General features: G+C 47.3%; 1 protein-coding gene across 4 annotated transcripts in view; it reads left to right on the top strand.

Annotated features, from left to right (window-relative positions):
* Window positions 1–12,500, top strand: part of PIK3AP1 (phosphoinositide-3-kinase adaptor protein 1) — a 115,952-nt gene that overhangs the window by 33,729 nt on the left and 69,723 nt on the right. For 3 of the 4 annotated variants that reach the window (XR_012803457.1, XM_075611006.1, XM_075611007.1), the window contains one exon: window positions 2,103–2,254. The exons of the other annotated variant lie outside the window; for it this stretch is intronic. Coding sequence is in view for 2 of the 3 variants with exons in the window: in XM_075611006.1 (XP_075467121.1) it covers window positions 2,103–2,254 (152 nt within the window). In the remaining variant the exon portion in view is untranslated. The remainder of the gene's footprint in view (window positions 1–2,102; window positions 2,255–12,500) is intronic. 4 annotated transcript variants of the gene reach the window in all.

Here is a 12,500-nt window from a genome sequence, read left to right on the forward strand (position 1 = left end):
TGTGTGTGGCGAGCACGCGCATTTTCAGTGAAACTTTTTTGTGTTTTGTCAGTGAAATTGTAAACACACACATTTCACTTAGAACGCGCGTGCTCGTCACACACCCCTTCTTTTTTTTATAATCATTACATACTATATTATAATCTATACTGAATTCATGTGTTATGTTTACATACCTTGCATCTTTTGCACTACCCCATTTTGTATTAAAAATGGTACATTTGTATAAAAAAAATCTATTTCACTTCTATATTTGTACTCACTGATAATTCTTCAAACGTAGTGTGTGCCTCTGCGCATGCGTGAGCGGCTACGGGCGCTTCTGCACATACGTGGCATGCGCCAGTGGCGGTGCCCACTTGTGCGGCTTGGGTGAGCAGCGGCCACTTCTGCGCATACGTGAGTGGCGGCGGCCGCTTCTGCGCATGCGCGGGTGGTGCCGGCCGCTTCCAGTACACACAGCTCAGCGGCAACGTCACTTCTGTTACACACTTCCGTTGCCATGAAGGAGATTTGCCCAAGTGAAATTTTTGTAGATGCAACATAAGCGGCGGCAACTTATGCGTGGCATAAGTGAGTGCCGTCGGTTGTTTCTGTGCATGCGCTAGCAACGACGGGCGCTTCTGTGCATGTGCGGCATGAGTGAGCGGCTGAGGCCGTTTCTGCGCATGAGCAAGCGGCGCTGGTCGCTTCCAGTACACATAGTTCAGCGGCGACTTCACTTCCGTCACCATGAAGGAGATTTGTCCAAGCGAAATTTTTGTAGGTGCCACTAAAAAAGTTTCACTTAAATAAAATAAATATATATCACTAGCTCTTTCAACTAAAATACAATGTAAATACTATTGCAGACGTAAAAATCCGGACGGATTCATTCAAATCCGCCATTGATTACAATCCAGGCGGATTTTTTTATAATCCGCAAACGGGACTTTTGAGGGGATATATATATAACTGGCGAGTGCTAATAAAATGAGAAATCTCTCTCCTTCCACCCCCGCCCCATTTCTGTCTTTATTACTATTACTAGCTTGCTATTTCTCTGTGCGCCCATTTCACAACAAAAAAGTTTGCAGTGGTGTTTTATATACAGACCTCTTTGACATAATAACAGTGTCAGAGTATGCATTAAGCTCATATTAACTAAGTAGTGCTATAGGGCTGCAGGAGTGGCTCAGTGAGTAAAGGCTCTGAAAACCATGACTGAGTGTGAATCAGGGGAGCCTGGTTCAAATCCTTGATGACCTTGGGCAAATCACGTTATCTCTCTGTGCCTCAGGCACAAAAAAATAGATTGTAAGTTCTATGGGTCAGTAATTTATTGTGCCTGTAAAATTCTATGCACACTGCCGTGTGTACACGGTTAGCACTATACAAGAAAAAACAATGATCATATATCATTAGTCAGGGCCGCCGACAGATTTCCCGGAACCCAGGACTAGAGTTTCAACCATGCCACGGCTCTCCCCAGGTGCCGGGGGCTTCCTGCCGGGCTTCCTTCTCTCCCATGCAGCGGCTCTCCTTCGCCGGGCCTCTCATGCTGAGCCCATCTTCTGGCGCGCACAGGCATTAGAGCGAGACTTGGCGCGTGCTGACGTCAGAGAGTGGCCCTGCTTAGGACAGTGAGGGAGGCCAGCAGCTCGGGACAGCTGGGATGCGGCAACCAGACAAAGAAGTTGGGTCCCCGGGACATTTGATCCAGCTCTTCCCCCCCTGTGGGCTGCCCTGTCATTAGTATTCTAACAATGAATAGTAGGTGTCTTTTGGAATAGCAACCCTCAGTAAATGTGGGGCTTAATTCCCTTGGCGACATGTCATTAACTCATAGTTAATAAAATACTCTCTTTAATGAATTGGGTCTGTCCTTCCTCTTATGGTAAGGTTACATAAGAATTTATTTGACAAATTTCCCCTTTCTTGTTTTACATCCTCTTTTTTTTGCTGTTTCTATAATGTTAGTTTCTGGATTACAAACTCATATTCATTTTCGGATTGCAAACTACACAGTCACAAGTGAAAATACGACCACATGTTTCAATGTCTCTTCTTTTTGCTTCTGATAAAAAAAAAAAAGTAAATTCCTTGTGGTGTATTTGTTTTAGATTCTGGCTGTGATTCTATCACTTGTACAGATACCGAACTGGATGAAAACTCCATTTACTCAACTCAACTTCTTGATACGAGTGAAGATGCATGTGCCGAAGAAAACCATGGAAACCTGATCTCCATCCAGCCTGAGCGAATACACTGTGGGGTTTGTAGACTTTATTTCACCTATTTAATTCATAAAAACCGGCACGGACATCTTCTGGGCCTTTGTTCACGGACGTTTATAAAACGTTTCCATGTTTCATGCAGCCGGTTTGCAAGAGGAGTTCGTGACCTTGGGTGAATGAAGCAAGTTTGGGGCCCCGTTCGGAGACATGTCACAGACATTCATGGGCTCTCTGTTTTTGCACAAGCATTTTGAACTTTATATCCATAGTAGGATAAATCGCTGCCAAAATCAGAGAAACATTACTTTTTTGATGGCATCTTAACCAACGAGTTTCATGTTTAAATAACTAAACAGTCATGTAATGCCTGAGTTTTGCCTATTTTAATGCCTGGTACTGTATGTGTCTACACTTCGTAGAGGGTAACTTTACCTTTGAAAAACCCCATTAACTTGCAACCTAAAAGCACATACCCCAGCAATATGCGCCTTCCAAGATGCTTCAGTTTTGATACCCTGATTCAATAACGCAATTGTATTAGTAAATAGTTTATTGAGTGAGTTGTTATTTGGAGCAATATGATCAGTTAGGGAGGAACTTATGTGACATGTTATATTCAGATCAAATGCTGTGTCTGTGGGGGTCATTTTCAGAGGTGGTATAAACCTGGCGGGCTATAATGTAACATACTTTTGGGGGCTTGATAACTATTGATTCTTCATCTAACAAAATGATATGTGTTTACTGATTTAAAATATATTTTTGTAGCACATAAACTGGAATATACAATGCTTCATTCACCCCACAGGCACATCTCATACAGTGGTTTAAAAAACGGGGGAAACTGCGACGTACCACTGAATGTATATATAAAAAAAGTTCATCGAGTCATTGACAATAAGACCGACGTGTTTCGCGCTGTGAGGAATCAGGGATCGCGGCGCCCGCGCCCCGGTTCCTCTGCTGATGGATTCCCTCCCGCTGCCGTGGCGCGCACCCCTCGCCAGCGCTACTCACCTCCGTCGGTTCTGGGGGCTCCCCGTCGTCCTCGGCGTCCCCGGTTTCCTGCAGTACCTCACGCGGCCGCCATGTTGCTCGGGCGCGCGCCGGAACAGCGCGCGCCGGGCGAAGTTAATTTATTCACTGCTCTGGCAGTGAAGACCCGCCCCCAACACAGTAATATGATCTCCTGTCAAGACAAGAGTCCTCACCTGCCTGCCAATCAAGGGAACCTATCCAGGATGGCTCCACGCAGTCCTCCAGGTCTGCCTTCACTTCTGATTGGTCAGCCACACTTTATAATGCCAGTCCTTCCTATCATTCATTGCTCGACATAGTTTTCACTTGGATTACTACTCTGGCGTTTTCTCTCTCATTCACTCAGGTTACGACTTGGCTTGGCGGACGTCTCTCTCTGGCTCTAGACCCCTGCTTGGACAAACGACCTTCCCGTATTCTCCAATCCCAGACCTTGGTTAACGGCAACGATAACGGCATTTCTACACCGGTACCGGCAAGTATTGCTAGCGAAATACACCTGGCCTGGCAACGCCAATATCACCACACTCCGGACACGCTCCCTTTGCTGCGGGTGCGTGCTTCTATACGTTCCTCACCTCAGTGAAAGGAACGGGTCTGGTCTGCGGGCAGCACCGGCGTAACATTATGTCGAGCCCACAAGACGCAGACCAGACTGTGGACTCTATGATGACGGCCATGTACCAACAAATACAGGCCTTAACGGATCAAGTGGCTCTCCTCTCCCAACAGGTATCGGACCGCCCTTTACAGGCTCCGCCTGCGGCTGCACCCCCGGCGCAGTCTGACTTATCTTCCACTTCATTTTCAGTTCCGAAGATTCCGGCTCCAAGGCCCTACGCAGGGGATCCACACACCTGTCGTGGTTTTCTCAACCAGTGCGAGATCCAGTTCGAGATGGCTCCCCAGCTGTATGCTACTGGCCGGAAAAAGGTAGCCTACGTATATAGTCTGCTCACAGGTAATGCACTGGCATGGGCCTCTCCGATCTGGGAACTACGCCCTGATATTACCCGCGATTACGCGGCCTTCAGACGGGACTTTCGACAGGTTTTTGATATCCCCGCACGTCAAGAGACTGCTTCTGATACTCTGCTAGAGCTTACACAGGGACGTCGGCCTGTGGGTCAATACGCCTTGGAATTCAGAACCGTAGCAGCTGAGACTCATTGGGGTCAGGAGGCTTTAGTCGCCGCCTTCTGGAGAGGTCTATCGGAGTCTCTGAAGGATGAACTTGCTTCCCACACCAGGCCAGAGTTACTGGAGGATCTCATCAACCTGGCTACTCGTATGGATCAGCGCCTTCAGGTACGCCGCGCTCAGCGTCAGCTTCCCCGGGCTACGTCTTTCCGTGCTTCCTTTTCCAGGTTCTCTACTAACCAGAGACCCGTCGTATCCCCGTTACCGGCGCTGGAAGCTCCAGAGCCGATGCAACTTGGAGTTCAGCAACCTCGGGTACCGTCACGACAACTTCGCTCTACTGGGGAATCGTGCCATCATTGCGGAGCTTCTGAGCAGCGTACCCGTAATCATCCTCCATCTCCGGGAAACGACTAAGCCCAGTGAGTACGAAGGGGCGCTCTCTGGGTACTGAATCTCCTTGTCCCCCTCCCAGAAGGGAACTTCCCAAAAGATTGACTATTCCCGTCTCTCTTTCAGGACCGACTTTCCGCACCTCCACTGCTGCATTTATCGATTCCGGCGCAGGAGGGAATTTCATAGATCAAACCTTTTCTGAGCAAAATCAAATTCCGCTTTCCAGGAAGGACTCTCCCGTTGCCTTGGTCGGGATTGATAATCGACCTCTCACCCCGGCTTATATCTCCTTAGAGACCGGACCTATCACCCTTTCTACTCCTTCTCACAAAGAGACTCTGGGTTTTGATGTTATTCATGCCCCAGGAACACCTATCACGCTTGGCTTGCCCTGGTTACAGAAGCATAATCCACTCATCGATTGGGTGTCTCCTAACCCTATTAACTGGAGGTCAAGGTCAGAAAAACCTTTGTCCTCTATCAAGCAACAATCCTTTCTATTAGCCAATACATCAAATTCTCTAAGGGAGTTGCCTCCTCCATACGCCGAATTCTTGGACGTTTTCAGCAAGGCTCAGTCTGAACTTCTACCTCCTCATCGTTCCTACGATTGTCCGATTGATCTGGTACCTGGTTATACCTTGCCGAAAGCCAAATCTTATCCTCTCTCGTTGCCCGAGACCAAAGCTATGGACGAATATATTCGTGAGAATCTTAAGCGGGGCTTCATACGTCATTCCAATTCGCCTGCGGGGGCTGGATTCTTCTTTGTCAAAAAGAAAGATGGTACTCTCAGACCATGTATTGATTACCGGGGTCTGAACCATATCACGGTGAAGAATCGTTATCCACTCCCACTCATCTCCGAACTCTTTGATAGACTTCAGGGGGCCAATCTCTTTACTAAACTGGATCTCCGTGGGGCATACAACCTCATCCGCATCCGGGAGGGCGATGAATGGAAGACTGCCTTCAACACCCGTAGCGGACACTACGAATATCTAGTGATGCCCTTCGGGTTATGCAACGCACCGGCAGTTTTTCAGGACTTCATCAATGACATCTTTCGTGACGTTCTAAATATATTTGTCATTGTATACCTGGATGACATCCTTATTTTTTCTCAAAACTTACAGGATCATGTCATCCATACGAAGTTTGTGCTTTCACGCCTCCGCGAGAACCGGTTGTTTGCTAAAATGGAGAAGTGCATTTTTCATCAGTCTACCACTTCTTTTCTCGGATACATTATCTCCAACAAAGGTTTGGCCATGGACCCAGAAAAGCTAAAGGCCATCGTGGATTGGCCACAACCCAATTCCCTCAAAGCTGTTCAACGGTTTTTGGGTTTTTCTAATTATTACCGGAAGTTTATCCGCAACTTTTCCACCATTGTTGCTCCTATCACGGCACTGACCAAAAAAGGTGCAGACCCTTCATCTTGGTCTCCAGAAGCTGTCACAGCATTCGAGACACTGAAACAAACTTTTGTCTCTGCTCCCATCCTTCGACACCCTAACACGAATTTCCCCTTCACCTTAGAGGTTGACGCTTCGGACTGTGGGGCTGGGGCGGTTCTGTCGCAGAAATTTTCTTCCCAGGATAAACTTCATCCTTGCGGGTTTTTCTCCAAAAGATTTTCATCGGCAGAGAGGAATTATGACGTGGGCAATAGGGAACTTTTGGCCGTCAAAATGGCTCTTCAAGAATGGAGACATCTTTTGGAGGGGTCAAAAGAGCCTTTCACCATCCTTACGGACCATAAGAACTTATTGTACATTGAGAATGCCCGTCGCTTAGGTCCTCGCCAAGCTCGCTGGTCGTTATTTTTCTCTAGATTCAATTTTGTTCTCTCATACATTCCCGGCACTAAGAACGTCAAGGCGGATGCTCTCTCCCGGCAATACTCTTCTGAAGAGAGATCAGAGAAAACCACTGAGTCCATCCTCCCTAAACAAAGAATCTTAGCAGCTGTGGCATTCAAGAATCTGGAGAGGATCATCAAGTCTCAAGAGAACCTCCCGTCCGGTCTTGTGGTTCCTAAAGACTCTTTGTATGTGGAACCCAAATTTATCCCTGAAATACTGGACTGGGGACACGCCGTCCGTTCGGCAGGGCATCCTGGATTCAAGAAAACCTTGGATCTCATCCGTCGTACCTTTTGGTGGCCCAATATGGCTAAAACCATTCTGGAATTTACACGGTCCTGTCCGGTATGTGCGCGTAACAAGATTCCTCGTCAGAAACCTCAGGGTCTTCTCTTACCTTTACCTATTCCGGAGCGTCCCTGGTCCCACATTTCGATGGATTTTATTGTGGAGTTACCTAGGTCGAATGGCATGAATACCATTCTTGTGGTAGTAGATCGGTTTTCCAAGATGGCACACTTTATCCCTCTCAAAGGATTACCCTCCTCACCCGCCCTTGCGGATATTTTTGCCAAAGAGATTTTCCGGATCCATGGGATTCCTACATCCATCGTGTCCGATCGGGGTTCCCAGTTCGTCTCCAAGTTCTGGAGAAATTTCACCAAGAGACTAGGTATCTCGTCTTCCTTTTCTTCTGGATATCACCCTCAATCCAACGGACAGACCGAGAGGGTTAATCAATCCCTCGAGAAATACTTAAGGTGCTTCGTCTCTAATTCTCAGGATGACTGGGCAGAATTACTTATCTGGGCTGAGTACGCATTCAATTCTTCCAGGAATGAGTCCACGCACGAGACTCCCTTCTTTATCAACTACGGATTCCATCCGGCTCGCCTACCTATTACTAAAAGAACCTCTGGGGTACCAGCCGTGGACGAACATATTGCTCTTCTACAAGACTCTTGGTCCAGAATACAATCTGCATTACAAAAAGCATCCTTGACATCTAAAAATCAGGCTGATCGTCACCGTCGCCCAGCACCCGAATACAAACCCGGGGACAAGGTTTGGCTATCATCCAAGAACATCCGTCTCAAAACGCCTTCCCTCAAATTGGCTCCTAGGTTCCTGGGTCCCTTTTCTATTTTGGAGCAGGTTAATCCGGTTTCTTTTCGACTCCAACTTCCTCAAAGCATGAGAATTCCGAATGTCTTTCACACCTCACTTCTCAAACCTTTTATCTCCAGTAGCCTCTTTCCGGATCACACTTCGAAACCAGATCCTGTGATGGTACAGGGTAACGAAGAGTATGAAATACAGGCTCTACTGGATTCCCGTCTTTCTAAAGGTAAAGTCCACTTCTTGGTCCACTGGAGAGGTTTTGGACCCGAAGAGAGGTCATGGGTACCCCTGAAAGATATTCATGCTCCAGGACTCCTCAAACGCTTTCGTAAGAAGTTTCCATCAAAACCATGGAAGGATCGTCCTGAGGCCGATCCTGAAGGGGGGGGTACTGTGAGGAATCAGGGATCGCGGCGCCCGCGCCCCGGTTCCTCTGCTGATGGATTCCCTCCCGCTGCCGTGGCGCGCACCCCTCGCCAGCGCTACTCACCTCCGTCGGTTCTGGGGGCTCCCCGTCGTCCTCGGCGTCCCCGGTTTCCTGCAGTACCTCACGCGGCCGCCATGTTGCTCGGGCGCGCGCCGGAACAGCGCGCGCCGGGCGAAGTTAATTTATTCACTGCTCTGGCAGTGAAGACCCGCCCCCAACACAGTAATATGATCTCCTGTCAAGACAAGAGTCCTCACCTGCCTGCCAATCAAGGGAACCTATCCAGGATGGCTCCACGCAGTCCTCCAGGTCTGCCTTCACTTCTGATTGGTCAGCCACACTTTATAATGCCAGTCCTTCCTATCATTCATTGCTCGACATAGTTTTCACTTGGATTACTACTCTGGCGTTTTCTCTCTCATTCACTCAGGTTACGACTTGGCTTGGCGGACGTCTCTCTCTGGCTCTAGACCCCTGCTTGGACAAACGACCTTCCCGTATTCTCCAATCCCAGACCTTGGTTAACGGCAACGATAACGGCATTTCTACACCGGTACCGGCAAGTATTGCTAGCGAAATACACCTGGCCTGGCAACGCCAATATCACCACACTCCGGACACGCTCCCTTTGCTGCGGGTGCGTGCTTCTATACGTTCCTCACCTCAGTGAAAGGAACGGGTCTGGTCTGCGGGCAGCACCGGCGTAACACGCGCATAGTGCACTTTCATACAGTGGTTTAGATGCAGGCGGGGATTCTGGTCGTGACAAAAAAATGAGGAGTGTGGTTTTTAACTTACTTAAAGCTGCTTCATTCACCAAATTGTCACAAGTGAATCCATGTAATAAAGTGTATATAGTAAGGTAAAAGTGTCATGCCCACTGGGTGTTCATTTGCATGTCACTACCCAGAATCCTTGTCTGCCGCTTAACCACTGTGTGACGTTGACAGTGGGTTGAATTAGGCAGGTTTGGGGACCTGTGCAAGACCTGCAAGCACACTCATGGGTATTGTATTTTTGCCACACTTGTAGATTGTACGCAGACCCGAGCTGCAGAAATAGTCTACACACATTTTTTGCACTATTGATAAATAGACCTACTATATTGTGAGAAAACATGAGACAATAAAATTAAACAAAGTACATTTTTAAAAATGTTGAAACCTACTCTGTTCATATTCTGTTTCAATATACATATGCTATAAATTAGACCAGTGGTGGGCAACATGATATACATCAAGCCCTTCAGCCCCTAAGAGGGCCGCACCTGATCTATTACCATATAACCGCTCCCTATAACTCCCCCTATTGCCCAATATAGTTGCTCCATATAACTCCTTGTAGGCGGACGCTCACAGAGGTATGCAAGGGAGTCTGGTTATAGTGAAATTAAATAAGGCTTTTATTGCGCCTGTTTCCTTAGCATCAGGAAACCATCCAAACAAGGGGTAAACAATTCTTCTATTCACTTGGGAGTATTTCTAGTGAAATACTATGCAATCCACCACTCCCTTTAGATAAGCATGTCTCCCAGCCCCAAACATACAGCATGAAATGAACAGATATAAAAAAAGTCTTATAAATGAAAGTCTTATCTGTTCCTTGTGGTTTGGAGGGAAAATCTTCTCTGTTCCTGGTTGCTACCTTTTCTTCAGGATTTGTCAGCATTCAGGTTTAGAAGTTTCCTCTGTGTCTTGCAAGCAGCCTCTTCTGGTACAGTAGACTCAAGACGTCTGTCCCCATGTCAGTCTCACAAGTTGTGAGAGTAAGGGACAATCTCTGCTTTGTCTCCAAGTTCAGCTCAGGTGTGAGCTAAGGAGTCTCCCTTCCTGTCTCAAAAGACAGGCTTTTCGAAGCAATCTAATCAGGCAGGTGGTGTTTGTTAATTGACTACCAGCAGTTAACCACCACACTGCTGGATTAGAGGCACATTACCTGAACAGGGATAACTCCCATGTTACATACCTCCCCTGATTGTGGGAAGCTCAGGCTTTCCACGGCCAAAGTCCATCCTTCCCCTCTCATTCTAGATATCTCTGTGACTTGAATGAGAGTGGATGGAGGAAGAGAACCCTCAGTCCCGCTGGGATTGGAGCCCTTTCTCCAGTTTATTCGCATCTCCTCCCGAAGGTGCTTGAGATCAGCACTCCTCAGTCGCTCGAGGAGGACTTTTTCTAAGTATAGTCTTTTTGCTATGTGCGCGGTCATGAGATTTCCCTCGCGTCGGGTGCTCGTCTTATTGTAGGCAGACTGTATGGCAGTATTTGCAGAGCATTTAAAAACAGCCCTTTGAGTTTTCTGCTCTTGAAGCTGTCTCTCTGCCCTTTTTCCACTCAATGGGGTTGCTAGTTCAGCCTCTTTGGGATTAAGTTGTAATTCCACCCCAACTTCCAGAGAATGTCCCATCTTTTCAGCTTCATCAGCTAAGGATTCCTCTGGTTTTGATTCAGCACTTGTACCTTCTTTTATTGCCTGTTGGGTGGCTGAAGGTTTTGCTAGTGCTTGTTTAGGTGGTTCACATTTTGCAACCTTGTCTTTCAGATGAGTGGTATTCCCAGATCTCACTGTACCCTTGTCTTCATGGGTTTTTGTGGCTGTGAGATACTGACGCTTAGTCAGGGTCAATACTTGTCCTTGTAGAACTTTCATCTCATCCGCGAGAGATCCCTGTTTTTGGAGTGCGTCTTGCAAGTCTCTTCTCAGGGAATTTATCTGCATGCTTTGCTTTCTCTGAGCTTGCTTCCACATTTTTATTGCATTGTGAAGCACTATGAACTTCTTTGCTTGGGCCACAGTTACTTGTTTCAGTTTCTGGACCTTCTTGTGCTCCCTTTTGTGCCGCGTCACCTGGATTCTAAGCTTGGCCTTTAGCGTTGCTTTGGTGACGCTCAGGGTAGCCTTGAGTTTTTCATGCTGCGTTGCGGGGACATACTGGGTAATCAGTCGTTCCTGCAGCACTTGAATTTCTTTAACAGCCTGCAGATTGTTTTCCTGCAGAGTTCGCTGCATCTCCTCGGCCTTCTCGAGGTGCGTACGCAGACCTTGCAGTTGGTTCTGCAGTCGGTGCTCTGCTTCAAACTTCTCACCTTCCAAAAGTCTATTTATTTCTTTAAGCTCGTGCAGCTTTTCATTTTTGTCCTTGACGTCGTTTGTCAAATTAAAATTTTCTTCTTTGGATTTAAGTTTTTTCTTTGTAATCTTAAATTTTCTCCTTTTTCAGTCTCTGTACTACTCAGGGCCTCCTTGCAGTCCTCCTTCCATTTACGCACATCTGCTTTGAGAATGACAGTCTCGTGGCGTGAGACTTCCTTCTCTAGGTTGAGGGTCTGAAGCTCCTTCTGGGAGACTTGGAGATCTGTATTAAGATTGACAATCGTTTCTTTAGAAATGTCCAGCTCCTCAGTGAGACTGTGTACACTGGCGACACACTTTATTCGAGCACGGCTAGTCCCGCGAATTCGGGTATACTCGGGTGTATTCAGGTTTCTGATATTTTTCAGCCAGAGTGCATTGCGTTATTTTCCGGCAGGAATTTAAGCTTTTTATTCCGGCTGGTTACAATACTGCAATGCCGTCAAAATACACATGGTGGCGCTTGCGAGCTATTCTCTGTGAAGCCGTCCCCTATAATGAATTGTAATGCAGTATACAGTATATATATATATACAGTACTGTATAACAACAACCCCTGTAAGCCCTAACATACAGTACTGTACAGTACTGTACTGTATATGCACATACATAAATGATACTACTGTATGGGCGGCGGGGGCGAGATGTGTTTGCAGCAGAGAGAGATCCGCTGCTCTCTCTCTGCGCAAACATCCACACATTAAAAATTATTTGAAATACATTTTTATTGATAGTGTAGATGTGCAGGGGGTCTCCGGAGCTGAACCGCGTTGGTTTTAGGTCTGGGGACCCCGTGCCCCCCGAGATACAGGCCCCTTTAGGGGGTGCCGGTATCCAGCTCTGCGTTAAAAGCCCCGATCACGTGACCGCGGCCTGTAAACCAAGCAGAGCAGAGGGATACCGGCACCCCCTAAAGGGGCCTGTATCTCGGGGGGCACGGGGTCCCCAGACCTGAAACCTGTGCGCTTCTGCTCTGGAGACCCTCTGCACATGTACAGTATCAATAAAACACATACAATATACAGTATAAATAAACACTCGTTCTTTACCTTAGCGTCTATGCGCTATGGTAAAGAAGCATTATTTTAATAATATTGTAAAGTGAGCAGGGGGTTCCCTGAGCCAGAAATTAATGATTAATGCTCAGGGAACCCCCCCCCC

Source organism: Ascaphus truei, chromosome 8 (assembly GCF_040206685.1).
Source record: "Ascaphus truei isolate aAscTru1 chromosome 8, aAscTru1.hap1, whole genome shotgun sequence".
NCBI lineage: Eukaryota > Metazoa > Chordata > Amphibia > Anura > Ascaphidae > Ascaphus > Ascaphus truei.